The following is a 16,882-nucleotide window of genomic DNA, read 5'->3' as shown; positions in this document are numbered from 1 at the left end:
TCTGAAGATGACCAGAAAATGCCCTTTTCCTCATCTTAATACTGTAATCTCTGCCCTAGGAGGAGCCTAGGCCTTATTAGCATAACACGCGATGTATGCAAGAGCGTGTTTTCAGACTGTGACTGCGCCAGCTAATACCTACCTCTACATGTGATGACAAAACTTCCCTTTTAAATATTCATTCCCCACCTGAAGAAATAAAAGGATCTGCTTCCCTTCATTCGGGGAGCGCCATGACTTTGGAAATGATTCCGTGTGCCCTCCTATTCGGTGCAAATATACTTTACTTCGTGTGACAACTACTTCTGGTGGAGAGTTTGATTTTAACTCACCAGGGAGCTAACACATTTTGGTTCAGTAGCACCTTCATTCTCCAAAGAATGGCTGACACTAGGTTGTAACGTGTAACAAACTTTTCTGAGGATGACATAAAGGAATTATTATATTGTGAAGAAAAACTTCAAATTAGATATCCGATCTCACTGCTCCTTAAGTTTGTCTGCTTATATCCTTCCACATGGGGCTCCCTGCTGACCACCTCCTCCCCTCGACCCTCACCACCCCATGTAGTTCTGGCTTATAACAAAGGTATCACCCCCACCAATCCATGAGGGTTCCTACTGACCCTTCCTGTGGCCCTGTCTCCAGAGCCTCAACACTCTTTCTCCACAGGCTCCAACCAAGAGAAGCGAAACTACTCAACTTCTTCTCCCAGAGACACAACCTGCCCACAAAAAAGATAGACTTTTGCATTTTTATGAAGAGCAGTTTAGTTCCTCTTTGTCACAAAGTCTTCCTTCTGTAATAGGATTGACGAAGAACCACAGGCTCATGGAGATTTCCTCCAAAATTGAAATGCAATCTTCCTCCCAGACATTTTCTGCCACTACATCTGGAATAACAGGCTCAGATTTTAAATAACCTCGTTTTTGTACCCACTATGAGTACAAACCAAGTGGCCAGGACTAGACAGCTTAAGGGAAATGGCAATTACCCAGAGGGGCAGAGCTAGGTCCAGACAAGCCAAGTCACAGTGATTGATTATAAGGAAAGAGGCTTGGACAAGTGGTATTGAAGCAGACTTGGCCAACAGTAGGGAGTCGGGGAGGCAGGCAGCATATCCCAGAAGCCAGGCAGAGGACCAGGAACCAGAGATCTGCATATATGGAAATTGCAGTTAAGGAACAAACTAGGGAACAAGCAAGAAAGAAGTATGATTAACTCCCAATGCCCTTCTAGGTTCTTAATCTCAAGCTATCAGAAACATCTGGATGGCAAACTTGTCCCTAGATGATGGTGACCAGCAGGGGTGAAGTGTAAGGAAAAAATGAGAGTGTGCCTTAAATACTGTCCATGCCATATTTTACTTAACCAATCCACTATTGGAGGGCATTTGATTATTCCCAATTTTTAATCTTATAAGCAAGACTATGAATTTTATTTTTTGGTTTTTGCTAAATTTTTCCATACATCCATGCTTATTTCCTTAGGATAAATTTTTAGCATACCTAGATAAAAAGAATGTGACTATTTTTCTAATTTTGACATGTGGTATTTAGGCACAAGTAATGATCTTAGTTTTGCCATCAATGTACTCTTCCAAGACCCGTGAGAAATCACTTTCTACCTAAGGCTACCGCACTTCCTAGCCTTATCTAATTCTTTACCTACAGATGAGTTACGTCATTACAGAGGAAGTTGAAGTAAATGTAGTTGGCAGATGTTGAAATGGTGGAAATTTTAGATTTAAGTCAAAGTGAAAGAGAACGGGCTTGAGAGGAGTGAAAGGTACAAAAGGAGCCACACAGAACACGAATTACTTCTCGGATTCACTCGTGAGACGAACCTCTCCTTAGAACATGGCACTCCAGGTATTGTTACGTCTTATGTGGCTTATTTAAATTGGTTTTCTAGCTTATCTCTTGCTTTCTCAATTTTCTCCACTGCCCTCTCCTTTTAAAAGTTACTGGCTTCCACTTCAGAAATGGCATTTTCACGTTTCTCATAGCCTCTGGGCTGTCTAATTAACTGCATCCTGTTTTGTTTATCGGTGTTTTACCAATAGATTCAATTGTGTAACAATAGGAGGAAATGAATCCTTAGAAGTTCAATGAATTTTACCTCTAGTTTTGCATATGTCCATTATGGCGTTGCCTGATCACATTTCTAATTATCCCCTGGAGAAGATAAGCTTTTTTTGTGGCATAACATCTTGTTTTGGTATTCTAGACAACTTAGCACAGTGCCAGACACGTAGCAAGAACTTGAGAAATATTTATTAAATGACAGCACATTTTGCCTTAATTCATACATTAATCACAGTACTTTACTAAAAATAGATGTAAATGCCAAGAGAAAGTCAAGAGGACCAAAAAGATGTTTCAGAAATGGATGGGCATAAGGCTACAGACAGCTGAGCAGCTGCGTGTTTACTTTCTCATGTTCCCTTCCTCAGTAGCCAGAAAGGGGCCATTCCTTTTTTGGCACAGGGGGTGGCATGCAGGACTTGTCAGGGGATCCCCATGGGGCTCTACTTTCATAAGCCCCTAGTACCGTGGGATCGTGTGGATGGACACCACAATCATGCTCTGGGTTCCATGTTGGTGCCCTACCAACACCTGTTCCCCAGGCATACACTTTCCCCCTAAAGTACTCCCAGGTCAACTCTAACCCTGAATTGATGAACAATCAATCAGTAAATGCCCTCAGCTGTGGGAATTGTGGGGCGGGAAGAGAGGTTGAAAAGTGGCAGTTTGCTTAGAACAAGGGATCCAACCAGTACTTGAAACTCTAAGTTTTACTTGGTTGGATCATCAAGCCAGTGCTTTTCACTCCTTCCCTCCCGCTGCCCCTAAATATGTTTACCCAAATTTCTAGCAGCATGACAATCAAAATTATTGTTATTCTCGATCCTAATCAGAAACTTCCGTGCCAGACACTTTCTCTCTCCCAACCAACTTATCTCCTGTTTTGTCCTACTCCAGACTCCCTCGCCTTTCTACCAAAGCTTCAAAGACATAAAGTAGCCCATTCTTTTGAAAATGGCAGGGTTTCCCTGACTTGATAATCTGGAGACTGAAAACACGGAACTAGTCAGTGGCCAGGTGGAAGGATCTTCCGTTGGGCACTGCTTCCGTCTCTGTACCTCTGCCTGGGCACTGAGCTTAGCGTCAGAGAGCCCCAGACACCCCAGATCCTCTAATCCAATAACCGCTCACCCTACAGCTAACGTTTCACATGAGGTATCTGATGCTCAGAGACGCAAAGGTAGTTGGACAATGATGCAATAATCAGAAGAGGGAAGGGAAGTGACCTGGCATTTACTAAGTGGTACTAAGTGCTTGGCATATAGTGAAACATGACTTAAGAGTAGATATTTTTAACTATACATGATAGACATTCTCTTATGAAGATGTTTAGAAAGCAAAATAATTGCCTATGCATTGAAGAACCTGATAATTAAAGGAATTGCAAAGTACTCTGCTGCTTATGAAATGCAAGTAATCCTGCAGGTTTTTATTTTTGTGGGAAGAAGCAGAATGGTCTTCTCCACTGTTTTGAAGCAGTGCTTCTCCACAAAAGTGAAGTGGTCCCCACAGGACCACCAGAGGCACTTCATATGCAACAAGTTCGCAATGAGCCCATCATCGTTGCCCAAAAGTCTGCTCCTCTTCCTGTGTTCCCTCCCTTGGCAAATGGCACTGCCATTTCCCCATCCAGAACCTGGATCAGTCTCTTACCTGCCTTTGTCTACCCATCTCTGATTCCTTTTCTATATGAGTGCCCAGAGATCTATGCAAAACACAGTTCTGATCATGTCTCTACCTTTCTTAAGACAGCACTAGGGTTCGCTGCTGATGTCACAGTCTTTAGCATGATGTAACTTTCACCACTCAGTCTGAGCCTGCAATCCATTCTCCCTCTCACCTCTACCTGTGGATGCAGCTCTGCAGCTGGAATTTGCCGAATTTATTGCAATTCACTCACCCCTCCAAGCCCCGGCTCAGGCTGCTACCTCTGCCTCTAACCTCCATCCTCCTCCTCGGCACCTTCACCTAGCCGACTCCCAGAAGTTTCCATAACCAGCTCAGGTATCAATGCCTCCAGGTATTCTCCACCAACAGCAAAAGCAGGCAGTGGTTCTCAAGCGTAATTTGAAATTTTCTAGTAGCCATATTTTAAAAAGTAAGAAGAAAGCGATGAAATTAATTTTAATAATATGTTTTATTTAACCAATATATCCCAAATATTATCATTTCAGTATGTAATAAATATTTTACAATTATTAATTAGATGCTTTATATTCCTTTTTGCCTACTGGTCTTCAAAATCCAGTGTTTATTTTACTCCTATGATATATCTCAATTTGGACTAGCCACGTTTCAAGTGCTCAGGAGCCTCATGTGAGGAGTAGCTACCAAATTGGGCATGACAGCACTAGAGCAATTAGGAATCACCTAGCGATCTTAATGAAAACATAGAACCCTGTGCTATGCTTCCAAAGCTTCTAGTTCCGGGGAGGGTCTAGTTCCAGAGGTTTGGAGTGGAGACCAGAAATGTTCATTTCAACAAGAACCCCAGGTGGTTCTGATGTACATGTTTCTCAGACCATACTTTAGGAAATGAGGGCTTCATAGCCAGATGCACCGATTTTGGAGTTAGACCTATAGGAGTTTGTGTCCAGACTGTGTACAGCTGCATAGCTTAGTGACATCATCTTTCTAGGTCTTAGTCTCCTCACCTGCAAGGTAAGATGGGTATTAAATGGATACTGCATTTTAAAAGGTCAGCACAGTACCTGGCACATACCTAATAATGGCAGCTCCTAGCTGTCCAAATGTACCCCAGCCCAGGCATGCCCACGCTATGGGTGAGATGTCCCTCCCGTCCTCTCACTGACTCTCTGTGCTTCCTTCCCCACAGCCCACCACAGTCTGTGGTCATCATCTGCTTGCCAGTCTGTGTCCTCAACTCAACTGAGGACAGAAACTGGCTCTTGTGCATTTCTACATCCCTCTGCCTCACACATAGTTGGTGCTCAGTACTCATCATTTTTAAAAATTGAACTTAATTTGACCAACCGGGTTTCGTCTAGTGCAGTAAACTCTTTACAGAAAAGTACCTCCAGTTCTTGTATAGAAAGGAAGCATGCAAACACAAAGTGGGTGTCGCACTGTTCTAACATTTTTTCCTTTAAAGTCTGTCACAGACAGCTTTGCCAGAGTGATTCATGGCTTGAAAGTGGGACACCTGACAGATCACGTTATTCAGAGGAGCAAGCGGATGATTCTGGATACTCTGGGCGTCGGCTTCCTGGGAACCCGTACAGAAGTGTTTCACAAAGCCAGCGAATATAGTAAAGTAAGAAGCTCAATCTCTCCTTTAGAGATAAAACCAAGTGTGCACACATGCCTGCTCGTGCGGTGTACACTTGAGTGTACACAGTTGTGTGTTTGTGTTTGATCACTCTACTCTTCATTCTAGAGATAGGACTTGGTGTATATAGCATTACTGTAGCTTTATGCTTTTCTGTGCTCTATTTATCTGAGTTTTAACATTCATCCATATCCTTCACTAAGTCACTGTCTGAAGACTAGTCTTAACACCAGTCATATCTCATAGTTTATTATGATTGTGATTGAAAGCACTTTTTACGTGAGAGTCTTAGAAGCAATAGCACCTACCCCAGACCATTCATTCATGCAAAGACTTTGAGAGTCTCTGGAGAAAAGGCTGGGCCAGTACTCTGAGCAGAGAGTGGGTGTGTATCTGGCAGAGGTAACATCCATTCTCCAAAGAATGTGCTTTGGTGCTAGACAGTCCACCTTCCTCAGTATTTACCTCGATGAGTCAATAAGAGTAAATTCAGACTCCATTCCCCGGAGCACTTCCGGATCACTCTCTGGGATTGAGCCACAGCATCTCCTCTCCTTTCCATGAGAAAGTGTAAGGAAGAGAAGAATCCAATGACCAAGTCTTCAATCTAGCACAAAGGGTTCAGACAAGGACTATTAAAGTAATGACTCAAAATATGAAGAGCGACTCTTGAAATGGTGACTTGGGCATGTTGTGTTCACATTTTGTGTCACTGATTGATATTCTTTTGTTCCAGATCTACAGTTCCAATATATCCAGTACTGTTTGGGGCCGGCCAGAACTCAGGCTCCCGCCGACATATGCTGCTTTTGTCAACGGTGTGGCTGTAAGGAAATTTCCATGTCTTTTCAACTGTTAGACAATCAAATAATTTTACAGCCGGGAAATATCTCAGAAATGAGCGAATTTCCATATTTTACTGATGAGATCATTGAAGTTCCGAGAGACAAAGTGGCCTGCCCTCTTCTACGTAGTAATTTCAGTTTTCATCTTTTACTTTTAATTGAGGCTTTTCAAACAAATTGTGAAGTAGAGGAAATAAGATGGAAGGATCTAGATAAAAATACCCCTAAGGCATCTCAACTTTAAACTTTGAATATATATAGCAAAAAATATAAAACCCGATATCCAGACTCAATTCCTTTTGTTGTAGCCAGTACCAGTTTCTATCCAGTAACCAGCTATTCATTCATTCATTCGTTCATTTAACAGACATTTATTGAGAAAGAAACAATGGCCATGTGACATCCATATTTTCTGAACCAAAAATCAGCACTTCTCATCTGACAATTTTTACGCTTTTTCTGTGGGTCGGGGGCAATTTACAAGATATAATCTGGACGTGAATGTGTTGGGATTTCTGAGATATTTTTATGATTTGTGGGGACAGCAGCTCAGAATACTGAAAGTCAAATCCAATAGTGTATCCAGGAGAAAACGTCCAGTGAGCAGTAGGAAATGCACCAGCCACATCCAATAAACATAAAAATCTGTTTGTAAATGAACTTCTGGTTATTACTAACTATTTCATGTAAGGGAAAAGCAAATGGCTGAGATAAAGAGGAATAAAACCTCAGAGCAGAAAATAATGATTTTAAAATATAGCTTAATAGTTAATCTGGGTTCAAGAGTTTTGCAATTTCTCCATAAGTTTGAAACTTTTTCATAATAAAAAGGTACAAAAATAGATGACCTGATATGGAATAAATGACTTTAAACTTTTAGTGCAATTGTTTGAAGGAGAGGGGAGGGAGTAGCCACCTAATTCCACAGCTTTGTGTTTAGGGGAACATGGATCTTTCCAGGGGTCATGGCAGAGAGCTCTGGCCACCTGGGTAAAAACCAAGCTTCTTGGGACTCACTAGCTGCTCCCCAAAGTCCCACTTGCTCTGGGCAGAGGACAGCATGTCCAGGGCCCAGCTATGTGATTAAGAATTACAGCCAGCTCATAGGGGCCGGCCCCATGCCCTAGTGGTTGAGTTTCATGCACTTTGCTTTGGCAGCCCAGGTTTGGTTCCTGGACGCAGACCTACACCACTTGTCAGCAGCCAAGCTGTGGCGGTGACCCACATACGAAATAGATGAAGATTGGCAACAGATGTTAGCTCAGGGCGAATCTTCCTCAGAAAAAAAAAAAAAAAAGAATAACAGCCAGTTCATAGATTTTATTTTCAGAGAATCAGATCTAAAAATCTCACATCAAACTAAACACTTACTGGTCCAAAAGCTGTTGCATTCAGAGAAAGACATTTTGGTTTTTGGTGGTTGTTTGTGCATCTGTTTACACAGATTCACTCAATGGATTTTGATGACACCTGGCACCCTGCCACCCACCCTTCTGGAGCTGTCCTTCCTGTCCTCATGGCTTTAGCAGAAGCCCTGCCTCCAAGTCCAAAGTTTTCTGGCCTTGACCTGCTGCTGGCTTTCAATGTTGGGATTGAAGTGCAAGGCCGATTAATGCGTTTCTCCAAGGAAGCCAGTGATATACCAAAGAGGTATGGAGAGAATATGCCCCATCAAGAGGCAGCTACAGTCTCCTTTAACTGTCAGTCATCACCTCTGTAGAGCTTTCTGGCGTAGAGGTTAGCTCAGTTGAAGATGTTAACATTAGTGCTGGCAGATAAGCCAATTCACCAGTCACATGTCAAACCATATGTCCATAAACAAAGGTGTGACTTCAAAAGTGCTAATGAAAAGTCCCCTTTGGGTTTAGAGAGCCCATCCAGCAACCAGGACCATGAAATAAATTGAGGTTTCTCATCTCAGGGTAACTCATGTCTGGCATCTGTGGGTACTCTGAACATTCCTGATCCCATCTCAAAGCAGAATCGACTCTGATATTTGCTAGGCTCCTTCAGACTGAGAACATTCAGAATGTCCTAAACCTGACTGTTCAACCCATAGATCAAAAATGGTCCAATGCTGGCTGTATCCTATGGTTCAATCTAATATCTATGTTGCCACTTGGTCCAGCCTCTTGGGAGAGGAGTAAATTGGAATATTGAGTGAACTTTTACAGCTTCTACAAGGCCCTCAATTTTTCAGTTACTTACATTGGATTTCAGCATTCTAGCTATAATTGTGACGGTACTGTTTATAAAGAATTTACTGTGTCAGGCACTGCTGTAAGCATGTGAATTCATTCAAAACTCACAAAACTCTATGAGGTAGATACTATTATTATCACCACTTTATGTAAGAGAAAACAGGTACAGAGAAGTTGAGTAAGTTTCCCAAGATCACATAGCTAATAAGTGGTCACTGAGATTTGAACCCAGGCAGTGTGGCTCCATTATCTATGGGCCTGACAATTATACTATACTGCCTCCTGGTGGTTAAGGTTTGTAAATCTCCAACTCTGCTTAATTGCTTTTCAGATTCCATCCCCCCTCAGTGGTAGGAACTTTGGGAAGTGCTGCTGCTGCATCCAAGTTTTTAGGGCTCAGCATGACAAAGTGCCAAGAGGCCCTGGCTATCGCTGTTTCTCATGCCGGGGCACCCATGGCAAATGCCGCCACTCAGACCAAGCCCCTTCATATCGGCAATGCCGCCAGGCACGGGATTGAAGCTGCTTTTCTGGCAATGCTGGGTCTCCAAGGAAACAAGAAAGTCTTGGATCTAGAGACAGGGTTTGGGGCCTTCTATGCCCACTATTCCCCCAAAGTTCTTCCAAACCTGGATTCCCACACTTGGCTGCTGGACCAGCAAGATGTGGCCTTCAAGAGTTTCCCCGCCCATCTGGGCACCCACTGGGTAGCAGATGCCGCTGCATCTGTTAGAAAGCACCTTGTAACAGACAGAGCCCTGCTTCCCGTTGACCACATTGAGAGAATCGTGCTCAGAATTCCAGACGTCCAGTATGTAAATCGGCCCTTCCCAGACTCAGAGCATGAAGCCCGTCACTCCTTCCAGTATGTGGCCTGTGCCACACTGCTTGATGGTGGCGTCACTGTCCCATCATTCCACAAACACCAGATCCACAGGCCACAGGTGAGAGAGTTGCTGGGTAAGGTGGAGCTGGAGCACCCTCGGGACAACCTGCCAAGCTTCAACACACTGTACTGTGAGATAAGTGTCACTCTTGATGATGGAACCACCTTCACAGAGTGCTCTGATACCTTCTATGGCCATTGGAGGAAGCCACTGAGTCGGGAGGACCTGCAGGAGAAGTTCAGAGCCAATGTCTCCGGGGTGATGTCCTGCGACACAGTAGAAAGAGTCATAGAGGGAGTAGAAAGCCTGGAAGACCTAGAAGACTGTTCTGTGTTGACCACACTTCTGAAAGGACCTCATCCACCAAAGATGATTTCAAAATCTATCTAGCATTTAACAGTGCCGTCATACAATCTCTCCAGAGGCTTATCAACAGCTAAATGACTTTCCATTTGGGGAAATTCATTGATTTGCTTTATAAAGCCAGGGTCTGCTCTTGGTCTGCCCAGGAATAAATGAAGCAACGTGGAGAGAGTCAAGAAACAGAACTGGATTTTTATGGAAGGAGTTTTGTCCTGTAAATTTTACAAGACAGTTCCAATTACTCAAAGTGAAATAATAAATATGCAAGAAACACAAGGAAATTGATTTTATAAGCATTCATAAGACTGAAATTTAAGTCACCAGTGATTTGCTTGTAAAAGTAATCTTTTCAGAGGAGTTATTTACAAACTTCACCAACCTCAAGGTGTGAGAGAAATTTGAACCTACACGTATACATGCTGACAGTGGAGAAGAGCTCTGGTCTGTTGTGCCATCAACAGATTTCTTAGACCATGGATTATCAGAAGCCCTCCTCAGTGGAGGGGATGCTATTGGGTTTAAATACAAGAGCTTAGTGGGTTCAAGGCCTGCCTCTGATACTTACTTGATGTGACTCTGGGCATGTTACTGGGTATCGCTCTGCCTCAGTTTCTCTATTTGTAAAGCAGAAATAAAAAATAAAGCAGTGTGGCTCTGGAAGCTATGCTGTTAACCACTACAATATATCACCTTTCATTACAAAGAAAATTTTGGAGAAAAAGATTATGGATGAAGAGTCTAACGTGTCATAAAGAATGACAGCAAAAATAAAAGTATATATGTGGATAATTAAATAAATATTGACTGTAAGCAATAATAAAAATGGGGTTAAAAATTGTAACATTAGCAATAGATAAAAGCAGAGAGTTATTGTAGACAATGTGTTTTAAATTCGTTGTGTCATTCAAGAAAAGGGCAAAGCTATTAATTCTAGACTTTGATTTATAAGTATGCATGTTGACATCTCCAGGGCAACCATTATAAGATAGCAGTACAATGTATCACTTCCAAGTTAACAGAGGAAGAAATATGGAATTAGGGGGAAAAAATCCAAAGGAAGACAAGAAAGGAGGGGGAAAAGAAATATAGAAAAGACAGAACAGACAGAAAGCATAATATGAAATGACAGAAAAAAATCCGAATATATCTATAATTACAAAAAGAATAAAGGGACCAAATGCTCCAGTTAAAAAAGACAAAGACTATGAACACATTTTAAAAAATGTTTAATAGCTTTATTAACATCTAATTTACATACTATACCGGCCCTGTGGCTTAGCGGTTAAGTGTGCTCGCTCTGCTGCTGGCGGCCTGGGTTCGGGTTCCAGGCACGCACCAATGCACTGCTTCTCCGGCCACGCTGAGGCCATGTCCCACATACAGCAACTAGAAGGTTGTGCAACTGTGACATACAACTATCTACTGGGCCTTTGGGGGAAAAATAAATAAATAAATAAATAATTTACATACTATTAATTCACCCATTTTACATGTACCTTCAATGAGTTTTAGTAAATTTACATAGAGTTGTGTAAACACCACCACCACAATCCAGTTTTGGAATACTTCTATCACTCCAAAAAAATCCGTCATGCTACTTTTAATCAATCTCCACTCCCATCTCCTGCCTTCGGCAACCAGTGATCCATTTTCTATCTCTAAGGTTTTGTCTTTTCCAGACATTTCATGTAAATGGAATCATACAATGTGTGGTCCCATGTGTCTGACTCTTTCAGTTAGCATAACGGTTTTAAGATTTTTCCACATACATATCAGTACTTTATTCCCTTTCATTGCTGAGTAGCATTCCATTGTATGGATATACCACATTTGTTTACCCATTCAGTAGTTCATGGACAGTTGGATTGTTTCCAGTTTTGGGCTATTATGAATAATGCTTCTATGAACATTCACATACACATCTTGGTGTGGACATATCTTTCCATTTCTCTTGGGTAGAAACCTAGGAGTGGGAATGCTGGGTCATTTGCTAATTACATGTTTAACTTTATAAAAAGCTATTTTCTGAAGTAGCTCTGTCACGTTACATCCACCAGCAATGAAGGAGGGTTCCAGTTTCTCCTTATCTTCACCAACACTTGGAATTGTTAGTCTTTTTTATTTTAGCCAATCTAGTGAGTGTGTAATGGTATCTCATTGTGGTTTTAATTTGCATTTCCCTAATGACTAATTCTTGCCCATTTTTGACAATTACTTTAATTAGGTTGTCATTTTATTACAGAGTTGTAAGAGTTATTTATATATGTTGGGTATAAGTTCTTTATCAGATATATGTTTTGTAAATATTTTCTTCCAGTGTGTTAGCATGTCTTTTCATGTTTTTAATGGTCTCTTTTGAAGAGCAAAAGTTTTAAATTTTGATCAAGTCCATTTGACTAATTTTTTTTTAAAATTTTATTGTTCCTATTTGTGGTGTCATCAGTAGGCATTTTTTTAATCCAGTTATATATTTTATTCAAGACACACAAAGGTACAGAAAAATCGAAATTAAAAAGATGGGGAAAGGGGCCAGCCTGGTGCCATAGCAAAGTTCACATGCTCCGTTTCAGTGGCCCGGGGTTTGCTGGTTCGGGTCCTGGGCGTGCACCTATGCACAGCTCATCAAGCCATGCTGAGGCAGCGTCCCACATAGAGCAACTAGAAGGATGTACAACTATGACATACAACTATCTACTGGGGCTTTGGGGAGAAAAAAGGAAAAAAGGAGGAAGATTGGCAACAGATGTTAGCTCAGGGCTAATCTCCCTCAAGAAAAAGAAAAAGATGGGGAAAATATGGATGGAATATTAACAAAAGACAGCTGGAATAAATAAATGTTAATATTAGATAAAACAGAGTTCAAGCAAAAAGCATTACTAGAAATAAAGAGGGTCACTACATAATGATAAAAAATTCAAAACATGAGGTAACTAAAGTAATTCTAAACATATATGTGTCTAAATAACATTGAACTGCCAGGAGAAATAGATAAATCCAACACCATGCTGAGAGGATTTTAACATTTCTCTCTTAGTAATTGATATTTCAAGGAAACCAAAAATAAATAGACTATATAAGACTTAAACACAATCAACATATTTTAGCTAACAGACTTATAGAGAATTCTGTACCCAACAACTAGAGAATTCACAATTTCTTTAAAATCTCATAGAACATTTACCAACATGGACCATACTGAGCCACAAAGTAAGTCTCCACAACTTTTCAAAGGACTATATCATACAGATCATTTTCTCTAATCAAAATGCTATTAAGTTAAAAATCAATATAAAAAAGATAGCTAGAAAAGTCTGAAATGATTGGAAATAAACATTCCTCTAGGTAACTCTTGGGTCACAGAAGAAATTATAATGAAAATTAGAAAACATTTAGAATTAACCAATAACAAAAATACCACACATCAAAATTTGTAGGATATGGCAAAAGCAGTACTTAGAAATGTGTAGAATTTTATATTGCTGGCTCTGTATTACTCGGATTATGCTGCTCCACTGTACACATCATGTTAACTCTGACGAATTTGTTTGAACACAGTTGATAAAAGAGAAGATAGAAGAGGTGGTTTCTATTGTGGCCTTGAGATAAAATTTAATTATTATCTTGTTTTTATACATTTCAGAAGTTTCTACAGACAAAGTCTAAGGGCCTGTAATAATACCCTCAGATAATAATACCCTCTGTTCAAAACAAGACAACAGGCCCCAAATGGAGTTGTTTATGCTAAGCCCCACATCACCAAACCGAGACTTAATTACAGTTTCAGCTCTCCCAGAAATGGCATCTTAAACCAGTCAATCAGGAATCGCCTGATCAGCACTAGTTAGTAATCTGCCTGATAGATATCCCTGCCATCCCCTAAAGGAAGTAACCTTGCAATAACCAACCCGCCTTTTTGCCTAGTATAACTTCCTTGTTCCTGCTCCCTTCTGCATATAGAAGAAACATTTTGTACAGCTCCTCGGAGCTCCTTTACTATCTGCTAGATTGGATGCTGCCTGATTCTAACCGATTATTTCTCAAATAAACTCTTAAAATTTTTAATATGCCTGTTTATCTTTAACACCCCCGAAGTATGCTTCAGACCAACCGCAGGGGTTGGGGAAGCCCATCTCTCCTGAGGGGGACTACAGCATACAGGGGTCATACAGGTGACCTTGATATTGGTTATAATGCCCACTGAGTTAACTAAAGGCAGGAGAAAATATGGAGGAATATGGGTCTGTAGATAGAGCTTATGAGTCCTCTTCACTGGCAGCCCTGAACACCATCCATGCCTACAGTACCACATACAAAAAAAGAGAGCACAAAGAGCAAGAGAGAGATTGGCTCCCCCATTCCTTTCTAGATGATTCCTTTCTATGAGAGTCAAAAGCTAGAGCATTTTTGAGCCACAGTGCTATTGGAGACCTTTTGATGGAATGGGAGAGTTAAAGCTGAGCCCGTTGTCTTTTCCTTCCATGAGGCTGGGAAACAAGGACTCCTTGTGCTCCCTTACCCTGAGAAAGCCCAAGATGGCGGCTTACACAGCTCTGCTCTGATGTCTAGCCATTGCAGCAAATGCTTGCTTTTTCCCTTCCCCTCCCTTGGGAATAGTAACAAAGGATGCTGCTCAGTCCACTTTTAGTGTTATAGGCCCTATGCGTAGGCAAATGAATCCTCCACATGCATGGGGTCAGACCACCAGGGAGAAAAGCTGAGACTGGGAAAGAGGCTCCAGCTCCCAGATAGAGGTTCATTCCAGCTCCTCTCTGTATTTCTGCCTCCTCAGCTCACATCCAAGGCCCTGCCTCAGTCACCAGACATGTTTGCCAGCTCTGAGGAGCCCTAGTGCTGGCTGTCATATATGTTTTGGGGATCCCCAAGACAGTGTACAGTTTCAGGGATTCACTAGAAGAACTCATGGAACTCAACATATAGTTGTCCTCATCGCTAAGTTTATTACAGTGAAAAGATACACGACAGGATCAACAAGAGAAAAAGACACAGACAGAGTCTGGAAAAAATCCACACATAGGCTTTTGATGCTCTGTCCTTCCAGGGAGGAAACACACCAATGCACTCCTTTCTCCAACAGTGAAAAATTCAGTGAAGTGTGTACAATGTTTCTGCTCTGGGAAGTGACTTGGCACACAAGGTTTTTATTAGTGCCTGGTCATGTAGGCACCTTCTGCCCAGCAACAATCATAATTGAAGGAAAGCAGGTGTTCAGCATAACTCACGTTGTTTGCCCAGTCTAGGCAACATGGACCATTTTTATCAGTTAGAGAATGGGTCACATGCCGAGCCCCCAGACATCAGCCAAGGACCAACTAAAGATAGCAGCTTCCGGCCTACTGTGTTATCTCTTTTCTGCACAGCTTTTCCGATCCCAAAACGTCCTCATTTCCTATTTGTGTGGCTTTGTAGGGTAGAAAAATATTACAGAAAAATTGGACTTTGCCCCCACTTTAGGAATTGTCTCTGCCCTGCAGCACTTGAGCTCTATAAGCTGTGTGTTTTATCATAGTATTAACTGAAACTGATGTCCCCAGTAGGCTTAAAAGTGTCACAGACCAAAGAGCTATAATGATTTTAACCCAGGCACTTCAAATGAAAATATGTGAGTTTAAAGGAAATTTTTATAAATTATGTGCTATAACAGCTTTGCTTGGAAGCCTTTATCTAAAAAGGAGATCACAGTTAGATAAGTCCCCCATGAGATCTGGGACCATCTTAAGATCTGTGACAGCCTGCATAGGGAACCTCTTTGGGGATGCTGGGTAAACGGCGGGCATCCATTCAGTTCAACAAATGTATATTGAGGGCTTACTACACGCCAGACAATTCCTTGGTGCAGCTGATAGAGACCAAAATAGGCAAAAACCCCTTACAACTGTGAGCTTACAACCTAGTGTGAGGAGAGAGACAAGCAAAATAAGTAAATAGGACAAGGAAAGTGCTCTGCACCTGTTCTGGGCCAGCTGTGCTTCCTTTGTTCCTCCTCTGGTGGGAATGTGAGCTTCTGGAAGCTGAGTTGGGTTCAGGGACCAGGGAGTCCAATGAATGTGAGCCTTCCTTAAGTGGAATTAATAGCTTCCAGTTCTTCCTGGGCCATAATGTAGCCTGTGAAAACAAAAGACTTGTGGAACTGTAGAAATGTAGCTTGCTTGTCAATTCTGGCAGGACTTCCCTGCACAAAGCAAAGCTATAGGGAACAGAAGGTAGGGGGCAGATTTACAAGATACACTGCTTTTCCTTCCAGCAGAGGTGCGCACATGTGTGCAGGTACATGCATGTGTGTGCGTGCATGTGTGTGTGGTCTCTTTCCACTGATGTGAAATTTATCTGCAACACTGCAATTCTTTTTATCATTCAGTAGTGAAATTGCTCCACTCTTCCTCTCTTCTACCCTATATTTAAAAAAATAGCCGGGGGGGCCGGCCCGGTGGCATAGCGGTTTAAGTTTGCGCTCTCTGCTTTGATGGCCCGGGGTTCACAGGTTTGGATCCCGGGCGCAGACATATGCACCGCTTGTCAAGCCATGCTGTGGCAGCATCCCATGTAAAGTAGAGGAAGATGGGCATGAATGTTAGCCCAGGGCCAATCTTCCTCAGCAAAAGGAGGAGGATTGGCAACGGATGTTAGCTCAGGGCTAAGCTTCCTCACACACACACACACAAAAATAGCATAGGGATAATAGAAAGTGATCATTCAAAAGACATCCAAAGCAGATGAGTGTTTAGCAACTACACTGGCTCCTGCTGTACCCCCGGTACAGCTGCCCCATAATTGACAGCTGTACAACACATCAGAAGAATTTATGATACATAGTAACTTAAAGTGTCATGGCTTTATCTGAATCATAAAGAACAGAGTAAATACCTTACAGAAATCATGAAAATTAGTCTAGTCATCTAGTTCAGTTAATGCAGAAATAAATGTTCAGAAATCATCTCACTTAAAAGTTTCTCCCTGCTTTTTGGTGCAGTTATTATTAAAAATTAGTCAACCCACCCAGTTACAGCTGGTGCCCATGTAGGAGACAACCTGGAGGTTCAGGAAAAAGCCTTTGGAACAGCCCAATGCCCATCTGTTTGAAACATGGCGTGAGAGTGTTGCTTCTGGCTTTAAAAAATGAAAAATAAAAATGACAATGTGCTTGTCTAGAAACCAAGTATATCTGAATAGTTCAATGATGCTTATTTCATCT

The 16,882-nt window shown here is 41.7% G+C and overlaps 1 protein-coding gene across 1 annotated transcript; it reads left to right on the top strand.

The window, feature by feature from the left end:
• Positions 1-1,710: 1,710 nt before the first annotated feature.
• On the top strand, positions 1,711-10,640 carry ACOD1 (aconitate decarboxylase 1). The gene is made up of 5 exons (XM_004423085.3): positions 1,711-1,871; positions 5,200-5,361; positions 6,113-6,202; positions 7,666-7,871; positions 8,754-10,640. Exons 1-5 carry the CDS (start codon positions 1,860-1,862, stop codon positions 9,697-9,699), a joined length of 1,416 nt encoding a protein of 471 aa, XP_004423142.1. The 5' UTR covers positions 1,711-1,859; the 3' UTR covers positions 9,700-10,640.
• The last annotated feature ends 6,242 nt before the right edge of the window (positions 10,641-16,882 follow it).

Source organism: Ceratotherium simum, chromosome 10 (assembly GCF_057802395.1).
Source record: "Ceratotherium simum simum isolate JZ-2026a chromosome 10, ASM5780239v1, whole genome shotgun sequence".
Lineage (NCBI taxonomy): Eukaryota > Metazoa > Chordata > Mammalia > Perissodactyla > Rhinocerotidae > Ceratotherium > Ceratotherium simum.
Note: the sequence above shows the minus strand (reverse complement) of the source record. Positions and strands in the feature narration are given on the sequence as shown.

What these genes read in the sequence shown, in the direction of transcription:
- ACOD1 (XM_004423085.3), top strand. An exon ending in AAGCCAGCGAATATAGTAAA is followed by an intron (nt 5,362 to 6,112) that starts GTAAGAAGCTCA and finishes CTTTTGTTCCAG; the next exon opens with ATCTACAGTTCCAATATATC. An exon ending in GCCAGTGATATACCAAAGAG is followed by an intron (nt 7,872 to 8,753) that starts GTATGGAGAGAA and finishes ATTGCTTTTCAG; the next exon opens with ATTCCATCCCCCCTCAGTGG.